Source organism: Pan troglodytes, chromosome 1, assembly GCF_028858775.2.
Source record: "Pan troglodytes isolate AG18354 chromosome 1, NHGRI_mPanTro3-v2.0_pri, whole genome shotgun sequence".
In the NCBI taxonomy this organism is placed as follows: Eukaryota; Metazoa; Chordata; class Mammalia; order Primates; family Hominidae; genus Pan; species Pan troglodytes.
Window position 1 is genome coordinate 229,803,387 of NC_072398.2, and position 23,723 is coordinate 229,827,109.

Sequence of the window (23,723 nt, forward strand, 5' to 3'; positions counted from 1 at the left end):
TGGCTTTCCGGTTCTTGGGGTCAGGGGCAGGCCTGTGCCATGACCCCGCCACTGAGGCTGTGAGGAGGCTGTCGGTGCCCAAGGGCACCAAGGCACACCCCTACTCTTGCACCCCATGTGTGGGCCCGAGCACCTGCTCTGCTGCCCCAAAGATCTGGCGATGTTTCCCAGGCAACTGTCTCTCACAGCCTGTCTGCCTGGCACTCCCGTATCCCATAAATGCCACCACATCTGGCTATGGGTGGGCGTGCCTGCCTGGCATCCACGGGCCAGCAGGTGTGGTGGAGCACAGCCCAGTTCCTGGCTGCGTCAGAAGGCTGCCCGGGCCTTTTGGCTGTCCTTGCCAGCAGGTGAGCACTGTCAGGGCACCGTGCGTGGGTGCTGGGCCATTTAGCCACGTGGGAAGGGGTGGAGGCAGCCCAGTGCCTTCAGCATGTGCCCAGGGTGCCTGTCGGCCACAGGTCTCACTTGGAAATTGGGAGGGTGCACGGCCACCGGGCTGCTTAGGCCTGCCAGCCTCAGGGCCCGTCACCGCTGTCTTAGCCTGATTTGCAGGGTGTCAGCGCTGGGCAGAGATGATCATTTGGGTGACTCTGAGGATGCCAGTGGCTGGGACACTTGTTCTTCCGCGGTGGAAGGAGTTGGAGAGGCCTGGCTCCCTGACCTACGGCCAGCCTGGCTTCTGAAACCAGCTCAGTGGGCTGGGGCCTGATTCATCATCCATAAATGTGTCCTTTTTTGCCACAGAGGGTAAGGGGCCTCCTAGCCCACCGGTCTGCAGGTGCGGGAGTAGGAGATGGGTGGCTCTGATGCCCCCACCCACTCGAGCACCTTCTGCTGTGCCTGGGATGCAAACTCCCACAGCTGAAACGTTCTTTTGTAAACATGAATTTTGGCTTAGAAAAAAACTCATTTCCACTGTGCACGTGTCAGTCCCAACCAGAAATTATTTTCCAATAAAGCAAAACTCCGTCACCACAGCAGCAGATGGCTCCGAAGAAGTGGAGCGTTTTCATCAGGTTCAACTTTGAAACCTCCACCACCACCATCACCAGCACCGCTGTGTCGTACTGATAACTTGAGGACAGGCAGGACAAGGTATGTTTGTTGGAGGTGAACACGCTTCCTTGTCTTGAGAGTCTTGAGTGGCCGGTCCCCTTCCAGGCCCTCGGCTGGCAGGCAGCTGTCGGGAAGCTGTCAGGCGGGAGGGGATTGGGGGTCAGGCTTCCTGATAAGTGGAGGCACCCGCCACGTGCCCAGAGCAGAGGTCACCCCAGTGCCTTTCTCTGTGGACTTATCCCTGGCTGTAGGTCACAGGGGCCTGCCCCACTGCCCCCTCCCCAGTGGTGACATGGGAGGAGGGGAGATTAATCCAGAGCAGCAGATAAACCGGAGGGGAAGAGCCCCCAGGAGGACAACTGTGACACGTTGTGCTGCCTCTGCGTCCCCAAAGCACCAGGCCCAGAGGCCCTGCCTTCTGCCCCATGGCACTGGCCTGGGGCCCTGGCTCCTCTTCCCTGGTGGCCAAGGGTAAATGAGGCCCACTGGGGTGGCTAAGACTCAAGGGGATGGGGGCCCCCCAGCTTCAGTGCTGCAGGCTGGAGCCAGGCTCAGCCAGCCCTGAGGTCCCCTGTAGGCCCGTGCCTCCTACCCTTGGGGCACCCGCAGCGAGAGCTTCCCAAGCAGCCTGCGCCAGCCGGGCAGCGCAGGTGTCCTGGGTCTGGGTCACTCGAGACCCCACCCTGCTTCTGCTCGGCTCTGCCCCTCTTGGGCCCAGTGGCCAGGGAACCTGCATGGGGGAGCCGGGAGGGGCTGGAAGGATGCTGAAGACCCCAGCAAAGCTCTAGTGTTTGGCTTTCCAGGGGTGGGGGCTGGGTCCTCCCGCCCAGAAAGGCCCCTGTTCTGGGGCAGCAGCCACACACAGGTGTCCCTCACATGGTCCTCCAGGACAGGGCAGGGGCCTGAGTTTCCCAGGCTCTGCCCAAGGGACCCAGGCAGGGAAGGAGATGGGTCCCAGGGGCTCAGAGCCCATCCGGAGGCCAGCCGGTCCCGTGGCAGGAGGGCACTGGACCATGTGGGGGCCGTAGAGGAGGAGGAGGCAGGAGCCACCCCCGGGTCCAACAGCAGAACCCTGGGGTTGGGAGCCAGAGTGGGGAAGGGAGAGGAAGGAGCAAGAACACCCCCCCCCCACCCCCAGCACGGTGCAGAGAGCTGAGCAAACACTTGTCACCAAGGGCTTTTCTCCTTTGTCTTTTTTTGTTTTTCGAGACAGAGTCTTGCTGTGATGCCCAAGCTGGAGTGCAGTGGTGCGATCTTGGCTCACCACAACCTATGCCTCCTAGGCTCAAGTGGTTTTCGTGCCTCGGCCACCCAAGTAGCTGGGATTAAAGGTGTGCACCACCATGCCCGGCTAATTTTTGTATTTTTAGTAGAGATGGGGTTTCTGCATGTTGGCCGGGCTGGTCTCAAACTCCTGGCCTCAAGTGATCCTCCCGACTTGGCCTCCCAAAGTGCTGGGATTGCAGGCTTGAGCCACCACACCTGGCCTATTTTTTTTTTTTTTTTTTGAGTTGGGGTCTAGAGTGCAGTGGCACGATCTTGGCTCACTGCAGCCCCCACCTCCCTGGGCTCAGGTGATCCTCCCACCTTAGCCACCCAAGTAGGTGGGACCACAGGCACATGCCACCATGCCCAGCTAATTTTTTATTTATAGAGACAAGGTCTTGCCATGTTGCCCAGGCTGGTCTCAAACTCCTGGGCTCAAGCAATCTGCCTGCCTGGACCTCCCCAAGTCCTAGAATTACAGGCATGGGCTGCTGGGCCTGGCCTTTTCTCCTGTCTTGGGAGGCTGGGACCAGTCTTCCTGGAAGTACCCAAGGCCCTCCTGCAGACCATGGTGACATTTCCAGGAAAGACCCAGAAGCTCGGAGCTGAAGCCAGGGCAGCCAGGACTGTCGGGGAGCCCTGGACACTGGCTGTCTGAGAGCGCTTGGTCAGCTGGCACCTGCCATTTGCTGGACGTGGGGCTGCGGAGACCCCACGGCTGGGCTTCTCTCGCCTGAGAGCAGGCCCAGCCACAGGCTACCTCCCACAGGGCCCCCTGAGACCACACTGCCTGCAGCAGCTCCCCCAGGCCCCCTCCCCCTGCCCGGGCAGCACTCAGCACTGCATCTCCATCTGCTCACTCAAGTCGCAGGGCCTGGGGGTTGGTGCCTCCATCTTGTTCTGCTGGGGGCCTCCCGCATCTAGAGCAGGAACGTGTGCGGAAGAAAACCACTCATGCAGGGAGAGGGGGACCTCCCAGTCCAGGCCCTGCTGCTGACCCTTTCCCTGAACACCAACCCATGGCCTCCAGGCTGGGGCCCCTTGAAGGACGGTGGGCCACTCGGGTGGCCTGGGTTCAGGGCCGGGCTCCACAGCTGAGTTCTGGAGGGAGGGCACAGACGACTGGGGGCTGGGAGGGGCCAGGTGAGGGGTAGGAACAGCCAGGGAGCCCTGCAGGAGGGGTGCCCAGCATAGCCCCAAAGCTTCTGGGGCTGGGCAGGGCAGAAACTGCCAAGGAGTCCCAGAGCCCCGAGTGGCGTCTGGTGAGGGCCCCTGACCCTGATCTCTGTAGACCCCACTCCTTCCGTGAGGGTGGCAGCCACTCCAGGGCCCAGCAGGGCCGAGGGAGAGGCAAGTGGCCTGGGCCCATGGGGCACTGGGCACAGCCAAGTGTGGCACCAGGGTGCCTGGGCAGCTGCTGCCACCACGTGGCCGACTTTGAGGTCGCAGAGCCCGGGGTCCAGGCAGGAAAGCCCCTCAGCTGCCCCCAGGGCCCTGGCCCAGGCCCCTGGCCCAGGCCCCTGAGGCCCAAGTGAGTCACCTGGACTTTGTCACTTCGCCTCTGGTTTCTTGGTTAAGGAGCTTGAGTTCCCCGCCTTTTGTAAAGAAACGGTGGTGGCGACGGCGGATTTCAAGCTTTATTTACTCCTGGAATGGTCCTGGGAGGAGAGGCGGCTCCGCAGAGCCGGAAACGGGGGCGGGAGCTGTTGGGTGCAGCCGGGAGGAGGCAGGTGCCGGGGCGGGCCGGGCAGCCATCGGGGTAACGGAGGGGGCTCCGGCCCGGGGGCTGCCCGGACGGGAAAGGGGACACGGGCGGGGCTCCCCCACCTGGGCCCCCCACCCTCACGCCAGGCCCCCCTGTGCGGTGCAGGACGAAGGAACCCTGGCCTCAGTTTCCCTACAGGCTGGGATCAGGGCCCCTGGGGTTCCGACTGCCTCGGAGGGGGGCGGCCTCACTGCAGAGGTCTGGAGGAGGGGCCTGGGGCGGGGGCGGGGCCTGGAGGGGCGGGGGCGGGGCTTGCGCTCACTTCCGCCCGGCGCGGGCTTGGATGGAGGCGGCGCGGAGGCCGCGGCTGGGGTTGAGCCGCCGGAGGCCGCCCGCGGCGGGCGGGTGAGGCCGGGGGCCGGGCGGGGGCGCGGCCGGTTTTCCCGCTCCCACGTGCTTCCCGGCGCCCCCGCGGGCCTCCCGCTCTATTCGTCCCGTGGGGAGGGCTCCCTGCCCCCGGGCCCGGCCCCCACGCCCGTCGCCCCACCCCGCGCCGCCATTCAGCGCCCGCCTTGAGCCCCCACCCCACCTCGAGCTTCCCCCGCGCCGCCCCAGGCCCTCCCGCGCCTCTCCCATCATCGCGTCTCCCCTGAGCACCCCCCCATCTAACCCTCTATCTTCCCCAGGCCCTCCGCAATCTCCCCAACCATCGCCTCATCCCGCTGAGGACCCCATATTTCCACCCACCCACCCCGCTCCCCCACCCCCAGTACCCCTCATCTCCGCACTGTCTGCCCCAGCAGCCCTTCCCCCAACCCTGCCGGCCACCTCCCGCACCATCGAATTTCCCTCTAGTACCCCCCATCTCCCCGCTGTCTCTGCCCCAGGCCCTCCCGGGTCTCCCCCACCATAGCGTTTCCCCTACTGAGTACCCCCTGTCTGCCTTCTCTGTCTGCCCCCTCTGTCTGCCCCAGGCCTTCTGGCGGCCGCCCCTGGTTTCTCCTGGGGGGTGAGGAGCGGGAGCGGCTCTGGGCCGAGCTACTGCGCACGGTGAGCCCGGAGCTGATCCTGGATCACGAGGTGCCTTCACTGCCCGCCTTCCCAGGACAGGTGTGCCCACCGGGCCCATCGTAGCGGTGGAGGGGTTTCCAGGGCGGGAGCCACCGCTGGGCAAGGCCCAACAACTCTGTGTTGCAGGAGCCCAGGTGCGGCCCGGAGCCCACTGAAGTCTTCACTGTCGGAACCAAGACCTTTTCCTGGACACCCTTTCCGCCGGACCTGTGGGGCCCGGGCCGTTCCTACCGGCTGCTTCACGGGGCAGGAGGGCACCTGGAATCCCCCGCCAGGTCCCTGCCCCAGCGCCCGGCACCTGATCCCTGCAGGGCCCCCAGGGTGGAGCAGCAGCCGTCTGTGGAGGGTGCCGCGGCCCTGCGCAGCTGCCCCATGTGCCAGAAGGAGTTCGCCCCCAGGTGAGTAGGCCACCCCTGCGCCCGGCCCGGTTGTCCATCTGTGTTTGGAAACCACAGCCGTTCAGAAGGTCAAGAGGTGGCCGAGCTCAGCGCTGGCTTTTAAAGCCCTGTTTCACACTGGAAAGGTGGCCCAGTGCTGTGGCCTGGCATGTCCAGGTGGCTCTCTGTCACGGGTCTGGGGTCCACCTGCTTGCCGTGCTCTGTGGGCAGGGCAGGCTGGGGGCCCACAGAACAGCACAGAAGGAAGGCTGGGCGCACTGGCCCCGGGTCCACCTGGCCATCCTGGAATCTGGTGGCACCAGCGTCCCCAGGCCCAGAGCACAGGAACACCTTCCCGAGAGTGGGTCATGGGTTTTAAAAATGAAGATCATCTTTTTTGTCTGGAGATGCTTTTTCTTATTTTTGAAACCCAATGTATATTTTTATGTATTTTTTAAGTAAAGGGGAATGGAACCCAGTTTTGCTAACAAGATAACCCAAACTGCCCAGTGCCTGGCCTTGTGTCTGGCGACCTCTGGGCCCTTGGCCTCCGGAGCAGGTACTGGGGCTGGGGTGGTGTGAATGATGCTGGTTTGTAACTTTTGGTTGAGTTAATGGGCGGCAGGTTTCAGAGCTTATGGAGACCAGGTCCTTCAGTCATGCCTGATGCCCCTGGTCTTCCAGAAGCAAAAACAGCTCGGGAATGCGAAGGGACCGGAGTCCAAAGTTGGCAGCCAACAACAACAACAACAAAAGAAAAGGCCGGGCACGGTGGCTCACGCCTGTAATCCCAGCCCTTTGGGAGGCTGAGGCAGGTGGGTTGCTGGAGCCCAGGAGTTTGAGACCAGCCTGGGCAACATGGCAAGATCCCATCTTTACACGCCTGGGCGTGGTGGCGCGTGCCTGTGGTCCTAGCTACTCTGGAGGCTGAAGTGGGAGGATTCCCTTGAGCCAGGAATTGGAGGCTGTAGTGATGTATGATTGCACCACTGCACTCCAGCCTGGGTGACAGAGTAAGACCCTGAATCACGAACAGAGGGTACTGTTGGGAGCCCTGGGGAGAAATCCATGCTCTTGGCTGAAGCTCTGAGATCCTTGTTGCTGTCAGGGTGCTGCCCCCCGCCCCCCGGGGAGGGGCTTTTGTCTTTGCATCGCCTGCTTTTCCAGATAGTCTAAAAAAAGACTTCTGAAGACAAGGACGTTCACGAGGAAAAACTTGCCATTTTGAGCTTTTTAAGCAGTTGCTGAAAGCTTGGCAGACTGCCTCGATTTTTCCTAAGTAGGCGTCAATGAAGTCAGGTCCAGGCCTTGGTGTGTCTGGAATGCTTCAAGCACATTCGAACACTTGATCGTAAGGGAGAGCCGGTACTTTGGAACCGGAACTCACCCGAGGCTGTGGCCACCGCATGGGCAGGCTAGCTGGGGGACAAGCCCCATATCTTTGGGAACAAGGGTTTGCACAGCCACCCTGGGATGCCCTGGGACTCCTGACCGCACAGGACCCCAGCAGGGAGGCCGCCTGGATTGGAGGGTCTGGTCTAACAGCCGGACTTGGTCTTGAACCGTCGCCCTGTCCCGCACAGGCGCCTGCTGAGCCTGGAGCCCTGGCAGAGGCGGGTCTGGGGAGTGGAGCTGCCGGGAGACCTCCCATTTCTCACAGCCTTGGTGTTCTCCGGGTCACCCAGAGGACCGTCAAATGCTGGATTTGACAAACTATGTAGAATGTTCTTTGTGTCTTTAAGATCTTCTTGTGGTCCTATTTGGACATTTTGTGCATTTTCAGACACCTGCAGGTCACGTGGGTGGATGGGAAGCTGGGCACCTGGTGAGGGGTGAGGATGTTGAGGGCCGGAGCTGCGTTTTGTCTCTGTTGATGTGGCGAGGCCCTGGGTTGGTCACTGGGATTTTTTTTTTTTTTTTTTCGAGACGGTGTCTCGCTCTGTCGCCCAGGCTGGAGTGCAGTGGCATGATCTCGGCTCACTGCAACATCTGCCTCCCGGGTTCAAGCGATTCTCCTGCCTCAGTCTCCCGAGTAGCTGGGATTACAGGCGCCACCACACCCGGCTAATTTTTGTATTTTTAGTAGAGACAGGGTTTCACCATGTTGGTCAGGCTGGTCTTGAACTGATCTCAGGTGATCCGCCCGTCTTGGCCTCCCAAAGTGCTGGGATTACAGGTGTGAGCCACCGCGCCCGGCTGGTCATTGGGATTTTAACAGCCCTGAGGCCCCTCACGCTGCCAGGTGCCAGCCCACCCTGCAGCCCTGCTCCCCTGCCCACACGCAGAAGCCACCAGAGGCTTCTGGACTGAGCCCCCACTGTCCTGCAGCCGGGCTGGCCTGTCCACACCACAGGGCCTGCTCAGCTACTGAGCAGAAGTGTCACGGACAGGGCAGATCAGGCCGGGACAAAGCTCTTCCGCCACAGGCGGGGGTCTGAAGCCATCTCAGAGGGCCCCCAAACAAGGGACACTGCCTGGAAACCCCGGGACAAGATGACCTCGGTTCAGATCTTAGCACCTTCTGGCAACCTTAGAGAAAGCTTGTGGAGGGAGGGGCTGGTTCCCAGGATGGGCAGAAGCCGGAAAGTCTCAGACTGAGTGACCCTCGGGGGCTTCAGAAGGCACTGGGTGGGCTCTGCCAGAGTGAGAAGGCAGCTGATGGCTGCTGGAGCCAGCCCCGGGAGTGGGGGTCCAGCTATGGTCTGGAGAGGGGGACTTGAGGGTTGCAGTGGCCACACAGACGGGGCACAGGAGCCAAAGGAAGGGACACAGCAAAGCCCAAGGGTAAAACAGCGTGCCGTGGACTGGTCTGAGGGCAGAGGCTGTAGGGGAGCGAGGGGCGGTGTGGCTGACAGGTGGACACAGGGACACGTGTCCTGTGGACTTGGCCGCTCAGTGGGGGTGTGTCCCCCAGCAGTGGCGTGTGAGGGATGGTCACTCTGATGGGACACTGACCACTTGGCCTCCAGCAAGATCTAGGCCCAAGTCTAGGCTGAAGCCGCCCACTCAGCCCCGGGACATCGTCCCCGGCAGCTCTGCTGAGCATGCCAGCTACGGCACTCTCCGGGAGTCATGGCCGGAAGTCAACTGTTCTGGCTTCCAGGGCCACACCTTGGCCAAGGCTGGTGATGGTCATTTCCAGCCGCTCCAGTTGGGCTGATGGGGCCACATGAGGCCGGGGATAGAAGGTGGCTGCGCTCAGACACCCCTCCCGGCCCCACTGGATGCCCAGGGCGCTGACCTGCAGGACTCGGATGGGTTTTCTCCTGCCACCCCTGCCTGGCCAGCCACCATCCCAGCGCCAGCGCCCTCCTGAGAGGTGCAGGGGCCGCGTGGGGCCTCCCAGAGTGGCAGGTTGGCAGCCTGCACGCCGGTGACGGTGTCCTTCTCCGTGGTGAGGCTTGGTCCCTCCTCGCCAAAAACACCAATTCTCTGACGTGAGCTGCACAGCCACCGCCCAGCCATGTCTACTCTTCCGCCTCCTGTAGACGCAGCGGCGGCGGCTCTCCCTGGCAGGCCACCCGCCGTCCTGCCTTTTCTCCGGGTCAGGCCGCCTGTCTGCCGGGCTCCACGATGAGCGCGCTGTCGAGCTGAGCAGGCGCCAGAATCCCATAGAGGGGCTTGTTCAGACACAGCTTCCCCACCCCCAGCTCGGACGCAGGGGCCTGGCTGAGAACCTCCGGCCTGGCGTGGCCTCCTCACGGGCACAGTGTGGAAACACCACCGGCGGTTACCGTGGTCTGCCGGGTGCATGAGCCCCTGGGGTGGCCCCGTCCCTTGTTTCTGACCAGCCGGATCCTCTCCAGCGGCAGGAGCAGAGAGGGCCCGGAGGGCCAGACGGTGCTCTCTGCGGCCAGCATGCCGCGGAGGTGGCCGAGTGAGTGTGGCCCCTCCCTTGCAGGCTGACCCAGCTGGATGTTGACAGCCACCTGGCCCAGTGCTTGGCCGAAAGCACAGAAGACGTGATGTGGTGAGCGCCATCCAAGAGCCCTGCGCAGAGTGCGGCGCCCGGACACGCTCTCCCCCGCCAGAAGCCCCGCCTCTCGGCTCCCCCGCATGCGCATTAAAGCAGGGCGGGCTCCTGTCTGTCTCTGTGTTGTGATGAAACGTCTGCCGCTTTTCTTCCTGACGTTTGGTTTAGGGCAGATTCACTGCGGTGCAATCAGAACCAGACACAGCCCCAGGCGGGGAAGCTGACCCCTTTCCCCTGGCGCCCCCACTGTGGACAGCGGACGGGCTGAGGGTAGCTCGTTTTCCTAACTTTGTGGACAGGCGTGGTTAGCTCATGTGCAGTCACGGTTTGTTTGTTTGTTTGTTTGTTTGAGACAGGGTCTCGCTCTGCCGCCCAGGCTGGAGTGCAGTGGTGCAATCACGGCTCATTGCAGCCTCAGACTCCTGGGCTTGATGATCCTCCCACCTCAGCCTCCTGAATAGCTGGGACTACAGGCGCGCGTCACCACACCCAGCTACTTTTAGTATTTTTTGTACAGATGGAGGGGGTCTTGCCATGTTGCCCAGGCTGGTCTCGAACTCCTGGGCCCAAGCGATCCTCCCGCCTTGGCTTCCTGAAGTGCTGGGATTACAGGCGTGAGCCAGCAGCCCCAGCCTCTGGTGGCGTTCTTTTTGTTTTTTCTTTTTTTTTTTTTTTTTTTTGAGACGGAGTCTCGCTCTGTCGTCCAGGCTGGAGTGCAGCGGCGGGATCTCAGCTCAATGCAAGCTCCGCCTTCCGGGTTCACGCCATTCTCCTGCCTCAGCCTCCCGAGTAGCTGGGACTACAGGCGCCCGCCACCACGCCCGGCTAATTTTTTGTATTTTCAGTAGAAACGGGGTTTCACCGTGTTAGCCAGGATGGTCTTGATCTCCTGACCTCGTGATCCGCCTGCCTCGGCCTCCCAAAGTGCTGGGATTACAGGCGTGAGCCACCGCGCTCCACCATCGGTGGTGTTTTAATTCCCCAAAATGAACTTGCAGCTGCAGCTAGTTATGAAAAGGAAAGGCTCCTGCCACCGTGTGCTGCGGGCTGCGGGCCTGTAACTCCCCAATCCCTAGGTTGAAATCCTCACCACAAGGCGAGAACTCTGCCAGGACAGGAGGTCGGGGCGGTGCCTCTCGATGGGATTAGTGCCCCATAATGGAGACCCTGGGGAGTTCCCTTGCTCCTTCTACCGTGGGGGACACAGGCCAGAAGAGGGCCGTCCTCTGGAGCCGAGAGAGTCTGGTTGAAGCCCCAGGTCTGTGGTCGTTTGTTAGGGCTGCGGGAGCTGAGACTCCCCGGGGGCTCCAGGGCCTCATCATTCGCCAGGGGTTTTGAGGCAGCTTCTCCTGAAATCCGGAGTTTCTGGGGAAGGACAGCAGCAGTGGGCATCTGGTTCACCCAGATCCGTCAGCCACCGTCTGCCTGGGCTCACAGTGTGAGTGGAGCACAGAAAGCAGCGTCTTCAGGGAGCTTCCTGTCCACTGCTGTTCAGCCCCCAGGTTCTGGAGAGCCGGGCTTTGCGGGCTCAGCTCTGACCCCCCGTTTGTGGTGGCTGAGGGAACAGATCTGGGGGCAGACGTGGTGTGAACACCAAGACGTCTGTATTTTCCTTTCAATCATGGCCTCAGGCCGCAAAAAACATGGAGCCATAAATGCAGATCACTAAGGGAAAGAAAATGCTACACACTGTGATTCCAACCCTAGGGTGTTCTGGAAAAGGCAACACCGTGAGGACCAAAAACATCAAGAGGGTGCAGGGGCTAGGAAGGCACAGGCGGAGCACAGGAGGTCTCCGGGGCATGGGCTCCTCTGCATGGCCCCACAGTGGTGAATCCACACTGTCACGTGCCTGTCCACACCCACGGGACTGACGGTGCCCTGGGCGAGCTGGGCAGGAACTCTGGGCGTGGGGCAATGACAAGGGCAGGCCCAGCAGCTGTGAGCAGCGTGCCCTGTGGTGGGGGAGGCTGGGCAGGGGCAGGACGGGCAGGGCAGGGGCATGGGGACTTGGCTGCACCTTCTGCTCATTTTGCTGGGAGCCTAAAACTGCCCTGATATAGGCCTACTTAAGAAAATGGCTTCAGGCCGGGCGCGGTAGCTCACGCCTGTAATCCCAGAACTTTGGGAGGCTGAGGCAGGTGGATCACCTGAGGTCAGGAGTTCAAGACCAGCCTGGCAAACATGGTGAAACCCCGTCTCTACTAAAAATACAAAAATTAGCCGGGCGTGGGGCAGGTGCCTGTAATCCCAGCTACTGGGGAGGCTGAGGCAGGAGAATCGCTTAAACCCGGGAGGTGGAGGTTGCAGTGAGCCGAGATCTCACCACTGCACTCCAGCCTGGGCTACAGAGCAATACTCTGTCTCAAAAAAAAAAAAAAAGAAAGAAAAAAAAAGAAAATGGCTTCAGAAACCTTTGCTTCTTGGAAACACCTGCTTTTAATGAAAATAATAATGTGAACATTTCCATTAAAGTCTTTAATGGATGTGCAAGACTTTGAATGACCCTGGCAGTCGAGGGTGAGTGTCATCCACGGGAGAGCCGGCCAGCCGCGGGCTCCATGGGCAGTTGCCCTGCACCGCGCCCATGCAGGCCCACCGTGCAGCCCCCAAGTCACCAGAGTTTTCGAGAACCACTTCCAAAAGACACACCGTCGTGACCAGAGCCATTGGCAAATATCAGGATTTTTCAAACCACACTTCAATACATCCTTCACTTTAATTTATAAAACAAATTACTGAATATAAAAGTCTCCCCTCTGACGAGCACAGCATTACTCACACATTGTGGACAAGAACGGCCAAACTGGTAACCGGCACGCTATTGGCAACACGGCAGTATCTAGGTAAGTGCCTTCAATATTTAACAAATCAAGGAGGCTCATGGAAAGCAGTTTGCTTGTTAACCACTTCTGGGATACACTGGGGGTCTCCCACTCAAGGTGGGGTCCCGGCAGCCCTACTCACCCGGCAGGTGTAACTTCAGCGGCCGCAGGCTGGGCCTGGCCACCTGGGCATCCCCACGCTGGTCTGGGACACCTGTGTGAGACCCAGGTCGGCTCCTGGACTCTGCCCTGGGGTTTCTAACTTTCCGTCTTTGGAGTTGAGTCTCAACAGCTAAGGTTGGGAGTGTGGCTGAAACCCGTCTCCACATTCCACCTAGAAGCCTGAGCTGGTGGGGGGGGCGGGTGTCCAGGGTCTCGGGCTGGGGGGAATGGGCTGGCAGTATGCCCAGCGCTGGCATTCTTGTCCTGGCACCTGGGGCTTGGGTGTGAATCCACCATGTCGTGCTGAGCGCCAGGCACGGAGCGACACCCTGAGAAACCTGAGTGTGTAGGGTGGGCCATGCTCACCTGCTGGGGATAACCTTGAGGCAAGGCGCGGCACAGACCTCCTAACTTGGGGTTTTCCGTATCTCTTCCCCAAGCCACCAGCCGCACAATGGGGTGGAGCGGCCCCTGAGTCATGGAGGCCTGGGGTCTCTGCGCCTGGCCAAGAGGGCTGCGTGGCAATTTCCACACCTGTGCACCAGGCCCCACTCAGAGGCATGAGGTGGCGCGACCCCCTCTCCCAGGGAGCTCAAAAGACGGCTCTGCCACACCTGACACCTGGCAGCTGGCAGACCTGCCTCTAGGAAGCCTCAGCTCTGGACAGCTGTGCCTTCACCTGAGGGGTGGGTGGACAGAGAGCACGGGTGCGTTCCCGGGAGCAGGAGGTCCGCGCCACTGGGAAGAGTACCTGTGTTTCTGGGTGTTTGTAGGGTCATCACGTTCAACTTTAAGGCTGGGGTCCGTCACATGCACATCTTTTAGTTTTCCCTAACTCTCAGTGCTGTGTGACAGACAAAAATATCTTCCAAAAATCAAATGCGTCGCACGAGGCATCGTGCAGGCACTGCTTAGTGTGGTCAGAAATGATTTGTGCAGATTTAGTGTTCAGTTTTTTCTCTTTTTTGGTCTACTGTGCTTTGGTGAGCCACGTTTTAGAATCTCTATGATCCAATTTCCCCCATCGGTCCAGTGAGCTGGCTGGCCCAGCTGCCATCTGCTTAAGGTGTCACTTCACCCTAGACCACAGCGGCTGGGACACGCTCTGCAGGAAGAACAACAGGAACTTACCGGGGTTTTTAGGAAACAATTCTTGATTGCGGTGTGTCCCCACAGGCACTTCAACTCCCGCCCCCACCTGTGTCCTGCTGGCTCCTAAGCTGCCCCCCACGTGTGGGTTGCGTCTGAGATGTGGGGCAGGCGCCACTCACGGAAAAAAGGCATCAGAGGAGCTTCCACATCATCGGAACATTTTATTCCTCAGGACGCTACACGCTCACTTTCCTGGCGGAGCAGGTCAGTGCATCGAGTTCTGTTTCCGTGGAAAATGTGCACCTTGGAAACCGCATGACAGCCCCCTCGGCAGGGTCCCCGCGGATCCGCCGCGACGCAGGCACAGCAGCAAGTTCCTCCAGCACGAAGCTGGCCTGCCCGGGCCCAGGTGTGAGGGACTGTTCTGCTCCCAGCAGCGCCCGCTGACGCTTCCCTCTGCGGTCTCGGCGCAAGCGTCTGTCCCTGGCCGCCCTCGGAGCCGTGCCCAGCCTGGCATGCATATGCGGTGGTTAAGGATACAGTTAAAGGGTCAATCACGCGTGTCCACGACAGAGACGCACGCGGCCTCACACCGACTCCTCGGTGGACAGCAATAATGGGTTGATATACTCGAAGCCTTCGAACTCTGACTGGTCGATCCTCTTTATGGCATCCCTGTGGGCACAGGTGGCAGGGGGTGGGGGGTGACTGTGTGTTCATTCCCTTGGGGGAAGCGGAGTTACGTTCGCATAAGAATCCTCCCCCAACGCCCACTGGAGAGATGACACCAGGCGGGTGGGACTCAAGGGCAGGCCGGGTCACCAGCTGCCCAAGGTGCCGGCCTGCCATGGGGCTGCCCGAGGGGTGCTCCAGGGACCCGCACCCAGTGGGACTCACTCATCGTCTGGGGTCAGCTGCACGGGCTCGCTGGTGAACTGTGTGTCAAAGTTGTCCAGACCGTAGTCGTCCGTGATCTGTGGCTGGAATGGAGGGAGCGCCTGCTTCTTCTCCAGCTTGGAAAAACAATAGGAGAAGGGTCAGCTCCGCGCGGGCATCATCCCTACCAGATTGAGTGTTTTGCATGCACTTCAATCACAAAATGAAACAGTAAGAAACTCAGCATTTCAATCTGCCTAGTATTTGACTGCCAAGTGTTTTTTCTTACAACACAAAATCTAGAAAATATCCAAAGTCAGAAAAATTGTCGTCGAGCTGAGAAATGCCAGTGTTGGCCATGCTGGCCACATGTGGGACGGAGCAGGATCCCCAGCCACCCATGCGAGGCCACCCCCTTCCTGGGGGGGGTCCTTGTTCAGAGGGGCACCGACAACTAACTGGCTGAACAAGCCGTCTCATGACGTCTTGGAACCCTGACCATAAAGGTGCAGGACCTGGCCACAGCACCCTGCCTGTGCTGGCACTGCACAGACCTGTCTGTCAGGAGCCTCCTGCCGGCCCATTTCTGCCTATCCAGGCATCGACTTCAGAATCTCAGGTGCTGCTTGGCAGGAAAATGCCCAGCAGGCGGGCCTGGGACTCGGTGATGCGCCTGTGCCGGGGAGGGCAGAACGCTGGTGCCTGGCACAGGTGCCACAACACATACGGGTGAGGACATTGAAAACCCCTCAGTTCCCCTGACTCATGGCCACTTGTCCCAGTGACACAGCCATGCTCTCCCACTCACCCACAATAGGGTCTGAATGTGCCCCCCAGATTCACAGTGAGAAACTCATTCCCCAGAGCAACAGTGTAGAGAGGTGGAACCTGATGGGAGCCCCGCCCTCACAGACGAACTCCTGTAGCTGTCAAGACAGCTTGGGCATGGATTCCTCTCTGCCTTCTGCCATGTGGACACGTGGCCTTCCTCCCCTCTCTCCTCCGGGGAATGCAGTGTTTGGGCGCCATCTTGGAAGCAGAGATCAGGCCTCACCAGACACCAAGCCTACTGGCACCATGACCCTGGACTCCCAGCCTCCACAGCTGGGAAAGAACTCTGCTCCCTAGAAATTACCCAGGCTCGCTCAGGTATTCTGTTACAGTAGCACCAAGAGACATTCACTCGCTTACTCCCTCACTCTCTATCCACCTCCCATTCACCCTCTCACTCCCTCGCTAACCCACTCCCATTCACTCATTCACTCACTCACTCTCTAGCCCACTTTTTTTTTTGAGATGGAGTCTCGCTCTGTTGCCCAGGCTGGAGTGCAGTGGCGCGATCTCAGCTCACTGCAACCTCTGATTCCCTGATTCAAGCTATTCTCCTGCCTCAGTCTCCTGAGTAGCCGGGACTACAGGCATGCACCACCATGCCCAGCTAATTTTGTTTTTTTTGTTTTGAGACGGAGACTCGCTCTGTCTCCCAGGCTGAAGTGCAGTGGCACGATCTCGGCTCACTGCAAGCTCCACCTCCCAGGTTCACACCATTCTCCCGCCTCAGCCTTCTGAGTAGCTGGGAGTACAGGTGCCCGCCACCACGCCCGGCTAATTTTGTTTTTGTATTTTTAGTAGAGGCAGGGTTTCACCATGTTGACCAGGCTGCTCCCGAACTGCTGACCTCAGATGATCCGCCCTCCTCGGCCTCCCAAAGTGCTGGGATTACAGGCGTGAGCCACCGCGCCCGGCCCTCTTTAGCCCACTCATTCACTCACTCCCTCGCTCTCTAACCCACTCCTGCTCACTCACTCATTCACTGGCTCACTCACTCTCTAACCCACTCTCTCTCATTCCCTTGCTCGTTCTCTAGCCCACCCTCACACGCTCATTCACTGGCCCGCCCCTTAGGTGTGTGCTCCTGTACCAACACTGAAATCCAGCTGTCACAACAGGCACCCACTGACCCCAGCCTCATGGAACCACCATTCACCAGGCTCGAGGGGAGGATGTCACGGCGCGCTGTTCCCTTCGGTGCCAGCCAGGATGGGGCCGGGTGGGTGTGGCTGGTGAAAAGAAATGCAGCCCCCCAGCCCCTGCAGACCAAGCCGAACAGCCCAGCTCGCGGGCGGATCACAGGGCACCCAGCAGCCGCCTTCCCTCCGGAAGAGCCAAGGCGGCTTCCAAGACCAGAAATGCCCCCAGTGTGGCTGTGCCTGTCCCCGGTGCCCGCCGGCTGGGGGGCAGCATGCCCAAACAGATGCACCCTGCCCATGATGGCACCCCAGGGACCCCCATCCTCAGGACCCTCCAGTCGTTCAAGCTGGAATTGGCAGGTTTCTGCCTGTATAGGCATCGGCTTCAGAGTCTCAGGTGCTGCTTGGCAGGAAAATGCACGGCAGGAGGGGCTGGGCCTCGGCTCGAGGCTCCCAGGTGCACCCCCCCACTCCACTGCAGGGCCCAGGGTGGCCAAGAACAGCCACAACAACAACAAAAGCCAAACTGGGAACGGAATCGTGGAAAAAACCCTCATAGGCTTTTGGGAACTTACAAAGAAATGCCCACATCCATTCTACTAACATGGCATCTACTAACGTGGCATCTACTAGGATGCCACAAAACAGACAAATCCTTCCACGTAAGGCTGGACACGTGTCAGGGCGGTGTCTCAAAGCTGGGCCACAGGCAGCATCCACGGCCAGGCCACTGGGTGGAGGAGACGGTGCTGGGGAGGAGCCGGAGGGAGGGGCCGGGGCTGTTCCCTTAGGCAGAACGGCTCACCTGTGGTGTGCGCACAGCAGGGTTGTGGGGACACAAGATGCCCCCTTCATTCATCAGTTACTTGTATTCTTTGTATGAAACACTTGCCGATACAATGTGAAAAAGGGGGCATTTCCTAAAATACTTTCCCTACCTTAGTCCTGTGCTGCTTTACAAGGGTTTAATAAGCAGCAGGGGTGGGAACAGAGCAGGACCCAGCCCGTTCTCTGCTCCGAGGGCTCAAGATTGCCTCAGTTTCCCTGACAGCATCCCCAGGGGCCAGCGTTACCTCCTCCTCTTGCTCAAAAGCCTTCAGTGCCCATCTCTGCAGCTGGCACGTGGGCTCCAGGTCAGGACCCATGGTGCCTGACACCTTTTCCCACCGCCGCCCCCTGCGCCCAACCCATGGACGTCCTGGCCTCTCAGAGCAGTGCGTTTGAATGCACGCTGGCCCCAGGTCAGACGCTGTGGCAGTAACAGGTGCTGCCCCTGTGGCTGCAACCACAGCAGTGACCTGAGATACAACAGGGGGCCCGTTCTGTGTCCATGGGGCTGGGGGCCCAAGGGCTCTAGTTCTGAAGGGACATCTGAGAAATAGCCTGGGGGAGGTGAGGGCTGGAGCCTGGGGAGGGCACAGCTGTGCAAAGGCCCCATAGTGGGCGCGTGCCTTGTGTGCTGGGGGCCACAGAGGGGCCCAATGAGACCCGAGTGAAGGGGCTGAGGGGGAGGAGGCTTTTGGACACAGGAGGACACTGCTGTCCGTAGGGCCAGGCAGGATGCTGGTGGCTTGGTGGAGGTGGCGGGGGTGGGGTGGGGAGCAGCAGCAGGGCTGGGGGGCTGGGCTAGGCCCCGCATGGCAGAGCATGGTCAGGCACAGGATGGACGAGCCCCACGTGCTGGGCAGGGCCTGGAGACGTCCAAGGGGACAGCACGCCGGGGTCCACTTTGGCCATACTAGCCGGCCACATGGAAACATCCTGGAGCCAGTTCTTGGCAATGATGAGAGGAGGTCCCTGAGACCACCCTGCACTGTTGGGGTGATGACGGTGAGCACCTGGGGCTGCCACCGGATGCAGGGCTGGGCCCAGGAGGTAGTGCCCTGGGGGCAGCATGGGACTCCCAGGCTCCTGGTGCCCAAACCACAGGAAACGCCCAGAGAGCCCTGGGGTGGCGGCACAGCAGCGGTCATCTGAGCATCCCAGTCATCTGTGCGTTTGAGTCATCTGTGGATCTGAGTCGTCCGTGCGTCCACGTCGGCCGTGCGTCCGCGTCGTCCGTGCGTCCGCGTCGTCCGTGCGTCCGCGTCGTCCGTGCGTCCGCCTCGTCCGTGCGTCCGCGCGTCCGCGTCGTCCGTGCGTCCGCCTCGTCCGTGCGTCCACGTCGTCCGTGCGTCCGCGTCGTCTGGGTGTATCTGAGTCATCTGTGGATGAGTCATCCGTGTGTCTACGTCGTCCGTGCGTCCACGTCGTCCGTGCGTCCACGTCGTCCGTGCGTCCACGTCGTCCGTGCGTCCACCTCGTCCGTGCGTCCACGTCGCCCGTGCGTCCACGTCGCCCGTGCGTCCACCTCGCCCGTGCGTCCACCTCGTCCGTGCGTCCACGTCGTCCGTGCGTCCGCGTCGTCTGGGTGTATCTGAGTCATCTGTGGATGAGTCATCCGTGCGTCCACGTCGTCCGTGCGTCCACGTCGTCCGTGCGTCCACCTCGTCCGTGCGTCCACGTCGTCCGTGCGTCCGCGTCGTCTGGGTGTATCTGAGTCATCTGTGGATGAGTCATCCGTGTGTCTACGTCGTCCGTGCGTCCACGTCGTCCGTGCGTCCACGTCGTCCGTGCGTCCACGTCGCCCGTGCGTCCACGTCGCCCGTGCGTCCACCTCGCCCGTGCGTCCACCTCGTCCGTGCGTCCACGTCGTCCGTGCGTCCGCGTCGTCTGGGTGTATCTGAGTCATCTGTGGATGAGTCATCCGTGTGTCCACGTCGTCCGTGCGTCCACGTCGTCCGTGCGTCCACCTCGTCCGTGCGTCCACGTCGCCCGTGCGTCCACGTCGCCCGTGCGTCCACCTCGCCCGTGCGTCCACCTCGTCCGTGCGTCCACGTCGTCCGTGCGTCCGCGTCGTCTGGGTGTATCTGAGTCATCTGTGGATGAGTCATCCGTGTGTCCACGTCGTCCGTGCGTCCACGTCGTCCGTGCGTCCACCTCGTCCGTGCGTCCACGTCGTCTGTGCGTCCGCGTCGTCTGGGTGTATCTGAGTCATCTGTGGATGAGTCATCCGTGTGTCTACGTCGTCCGTGCGTCCACGTCGTCCGTGCGTCCACCTCGTCCGTGCGTCCACGTCGTCCGTGCGTCCACCTCGTCCGTGCGTCCACGTCGTCCGTGCGTCCACGTCGTCCGTGCGTCCACCTCGCCCGTGCGTCCACGTCGCCCGTGCGTCCACGTCGCCCGTGCGTCCACCTCGCCCGTGCGTCCACGTCGCCCGTGCGTCCACGTCGCCCGTGCGTCCACCTCGCCCGTGCGTCCACGTCGCCTGTGCGTCCACCTCATCCGTGCGTCCACCTCGTCCGTGCGTCCACCTTGTCCGTGCGTCCGTGTCATCTGTGCGTCCATGTCGTCTGTGCGTCCGCGTCGTCTGGGTGTCCGTGTATCTGAGTCATCTGTGGATGAGTCATCCATGTGTCTACGTCGTCTGTGCGTCCACATCGTCCGTGCGTCCACGTCGTCCGTGCGTCCACCTCGTCCGTGCGTCCACGTCGTCCGTGCGTCCACCTCGTCCGTGCGTCCACGTCGTCCGTGCGTCCACCTCGTCCGTGCGTCCACGTCGTCCGTGCGTCCACGTCGTCCGTGCATCCACCTCGTCCGTGCGTCCACGTCATCTGTGCGTCCACGTCATCTGGGTGTCCGTGTATCTGAGTCATCTGTGGATGAGTCATCCGTGTGTCTACGTCGTCTGTGCGTCCACGTCGTCTGGGTGTCCACGTCATCTGTGCGTCCACGTCGTCTGGGTGTCCACGTCGTCCGGGCGTCTGTGCATCCGAGTTGTCTGTGCGTCTGCAGTCAGTCCCCATGCATTTTCATAAACAGGTTGGCCTTAAAGCCCCACCGAGGATCCACCCACTCAAGGCTCCACCTGGAGGCCCCACGCCTGCCCTGTGCCACGCAGCATGGGGTGGACAGAGGGGTTCGCAAGTGGCCAGGCCAGGGCACTGCTGCCTTCTAGACACTCCAGGCTTGAGAATTTTACGGCCACACAGGTTGGCCCTGGGTAGTGGAGCTGGCACCAGCCCAGCTGTGGGGCTTGTCCCTCTCCATGAGGTCACAGCTGTGATCCCCACTTCTGACGGCCTCCACTGCTCCACGTCTCCCATAACCGCCTCCCTCCTGCTCCCACCCACTGCCCAGACCCAGCCATCTCTCTGTGGGCCTCCTGTCACCTGCCCTCCTCTGCGTCTTTCCGTTTTCCCCTCCCTGCCGCCAGCTCCTTGCGCAGCACACAACGTGGCTGGGTTCCTCCCACCGAGCTCCCAGGAACGTGCCTGTCGCGCGTGGGAAAGTCCTGAGGCTCCCACCACACGAAGCATTAGAGTCCTTGCTCCTCCCTGGAGCCTCCCACCAGCAGCCCTGGGCCCGGGGTGGGAGGAGCAAACCACTCCTGGCCCTGAGGCAGAATCTCCCCAGCAACACGGGCAGCAAATGACTCTCAAGAGAATCAGCTGTCACCACGCAAACGTTTCCATCCAGGGGGAGATGAGTTAGCGCAGCACCGCCCGGCCGTGTGGGACCCATGGGGTTGGGCGGCAGGTGGTGGCTCAGCTGTTAACTCGCCACCACCTTTCACATCAGTGGGGAGCTGGGACCACTCTGGGAAATCCATCGCTTCAAATCCCAGACTCCTGATAGTCACTAGCACAGATCACGTGACCCACAAATACTCAGGCTTTGCAGTGTGCCAAGTACCAGGGGTCCTGCGGGAATGGGGACCCTCTTAGAGTGGCAGCTCCAGCCACCAGGCCAGGACGTGCTGTCTGGACCCAGTTCCTTCAGAATGAGCCTGTCCATCACTCAAAGCTCACCCGGGACGGGCCCAGCAACTTCCCCACGGCCTTTGCTCCCACAGCCAAACCGGAGGGCTCAGGATTAGGAGCCTGAGGATGTGCCTGGACCGGCGGAGGGTGGGGTCTAGACACGGCCCATGGGAGCCCTCGACAAGATGAGCGCCACCTCCCAGTGCCGGGGCAAGGCAGGTGGATCTGCCTGGCTGACGGGGCCCTCTGCGCACACACTGCCTCTCTTCTCCAGGGCAGTGTGCAGAGGCCGGGCTCCAGGAGGAAAGCAGGGTTGGGGACCCGGTGCCGGGCCCCAGAGTCACACCCCAGTGGCGGCGACTGCCTGAGTGGTGCTGGTTCAGCTGGGGATAGGCAAGGAGGAGGCGGCTTTGAGGTGACTGTGACCCTGTCCCAGCTCTACCCTCGGACACTCGGGGGGCGGGCACTGTGTCCTTTCACCATCCATTCCTGCTGCTCCCATTGCCTTCCCCGCAGTCCGTGAAAGAGACCCTGAGTCCACAGGTGGGGACCGAGGCCTCACGCGTGCCCCACTCCCACATGGAGCTGACACCCACCGAGGGACTGTTCTCAAGCTGTGCCCACTACAGCCATGGAACTAAGTCCAGCACAGACTGAGGGGGCCCCCAAAGGGACCAGAAAGCAGCTGCTGCAGGAACAGGTGGCCCCCCTGAAAGGCTAGACCGAGACCACCGGACCTGCAACTGCGCCCTGAGCACGTGCCCAAGAGAAATAAACACGTGTCCACACAGAAGCGGGTTCACAGGTGTTCACAGCAGCACGAGTCCACCCAGAAGCGGGTTCACAGGTGCTCACGGCAGCACGAGTCCACATAGAAGCGGGTTCACAGGTGTTCACGGCAGCACGAGTCCACATAGAAGCGGGTTCACAGGTGTTCACTGCAGCACGAGTCCACACAGAAGCGGGTTCACAGGTGTTCACGGCAGCACGAGTCCACATAGAAGCGGGTTCACAGGTGTTCACGGCAGCACGAGTCCACACAGAAGCGGGTTCACAGGTGTTCACGGCAGCACAATTCACAATGGCCAGAAAGTGGAGGCCACCCTATGTCCACTGAGAACGGATGCAGAGGTGCGGTCTCCACGCAGTGGACGCAGTGGGTGGGGTTCAGCGCAGGAAGGAGGCAGTGCCACGTGCTACTGTGTGGGTGCAGCTTGTGGAGACAATGCTGAGGGGAGGACAGGCACGAAAGGCCGCGGCGTGCCCAGGTCCACTTCCATGACACGTGCAGACCAGGCAGAGCCACACGGCCTGGCGGAGCAGCCACTGCAGGGTGTGGGGAGAGGCTGGAGTGGGTTTGGGTCTTCTCTGGGTGATGAAAGTGATCGCGATGACGTCATGTAACTCTGGGATTGCTCAGAACCACTGAGTTGCGGGCGTTGGGTGAATGGGAGGAGGCCCTTCCTTCTGCCAAGGTCACATAGGGGTGGTGCTGACCCCACACCAACCCTGCTGAGGCAGCTAAAGCAATCTGGCCAAAACAGCCACACTTCTTCCTAAAAGCTTCAAGAGCTGATGGGTGGCAAGGAAACGGCAGAGGCAGGGCCGGCGGTCGGTGGCAGAGGCAGGGCCGGCGGTCGGTGGCAGAGGCAGGGCTGGCAGTCGGTGGCAAGCCCTTCGCAGGCCTCTCAGGCTGGGATGGAAGTCACAACACAGCCCGCAGCAGCCAGGAAGAAGCAGGGTGATGGAAGCCGCCCCTGTGGGCAGCCACGGGGGTGACTCTGCAGTGGTGGGACCCAGATGGGAAGCCAGGGCCGCTGACTACCTTCCAAGAGACAGCCCGCGGCAAGTGTGTGCCAGAGATCACCTGGCATGCTCGCTACAGGGACGCAGACCTCTCCCAGCTGGAGGCCAAGGGTGGCTTCATGGTCTCCTTGAGTTCTGGCTCGGGCAGGGTTGGACTCACACTCAGATTAGACAGTGCTCCGAAGAGAAGGAGCCCGTCACTCCACAGGCAGCCATCTGTCCTCATCTGTCCACTCCCGGTAAACCAAGAGTGGCTGAGAGACAAGATCAGGGGCCCGGCTGGCACCAAGGCTGCACCCAGGATCGGGCTCTCCCTGAATCCCATGGTGCTGGTGGGCCCCATACGGTGGTGGGCTTGGAAGAGAGAGGGTGGGAAAGGCACGGGGGAGACTGAGCTGAGACGGGCGAGGGGAGGTGGCTGGGAGCGGGGATGCTGGCTCCTCACGTAATTCTACTAAGCACCTGCCACCGGTTCAGCCGGGTGGTACCTGGACCTGAGTGTGTGTGTGGACCGGAGGGGTTCTGTGGGCCAGAGACAAAGGGATGCCACCACTAACACCAGCTAGGCCAGGTGTGGCCTGAGATAGGGGAACACCACCAGTAACCCCACTAGGCCAGGGGTGCCTGAGCCAGAGAAAAGGGACGCCACCTCTAACCCCGGCCTGGGCGTGAGGATGACTGACAGTTAGAACCAAAGGCAGATCTCTTCTCCCTTATGCTACCAGAGGCATAAATTTAA

The 23,723-nt window shown here is 61.1% G+C and overlaps 2 protein-coding genes and 1 long non-coding RNA gene across 21 annotated transcripts in view; 2 read left to right on the top strand and 1 right to left on the bottom strand.

The window, feature by feature from the left end:
• The first annotated feature begins 15 nt into the window (after nucleotides 1-15).
• On the top strand, nucleotides 16-14,652 carry FAAP20 (FA core complex associated protein 20). Of its 7 annotated transcripts, none has more exons than XM_063787213.1 (6): nucleotides 16-350; nucleotides 963-1,098; nucleotides 5,005-5,140; nucleotides 5,228-5,499; nucleotides 6,163-6,293; nucleotides 9,380-9,585. In XM_063787213.1, the coding sequence occupies exons 1-6, from the start codon at nucleotides 116-118 to the stop codon at nucleotides 9,382-9,384; spliced, it is 915 nt and encodes a 304-aa protein (XP_063643283.1). In that variant the 5' UTR covers nucleotides 16-115; the 3' UTR covers nucleotides 9,385-9,585. The 7 variants fall into 7 exon arrangements, with proteins under 7 accessions (XP_063643283.1, XP_063643281.1, XP_016807962.2 ...); XM_063787211.1 differs by lacking the exon at nucleotides 9,380-9,585 and adding an exon at nucleotides 7,062-7,219; XM_016952473.4 differs by lacking the exon at nucleotides 6,163-6,293 and having other exon boundaries at nucleotides 52-350.
• PRKCZ (protein kinase C zeta) overlaps nucleotides 13,737-23,723 on the bottom strand; it is a 137,473-nt gene continuing 127,486 nt past the window's right edge. For all 13 annotated transcript variants that reach the window (XM_024355843.2, XM_024355847.3, XM_024355845.2 and 10 more), the window contains 2 exons: nucleotides 14,428-14,543; nucleotides 13,737-14,205 (listed from right to left, as the gene is read on the bottom strand). In XM_024355843.2, coding sequence (XP_024211611.1) covers nucleotides 14,118-14,205; nucleotides 14,428-14,543 — 204 coding nt within the window. In that variant the 3' untranslated portion in view covers nucleotides 13,737-14,117. The remainder of the gene's footprint in view (nucleotides 14,206-14,427; nucleotides 14,544-23,723) is intronic.
• Nucleotides 14,741-17,939, top strand: PRKCZ-AS1 (PRKCZ antisense RNA 1). The gene is made up of 2 exons (XR_002943250.3): nucleotides 14,741-15,555; nucleotides 16,312-17,939. It is a non-coding gene; the product is annotated as a PRKCZ antisense RNA 1 (long non-coding RNA).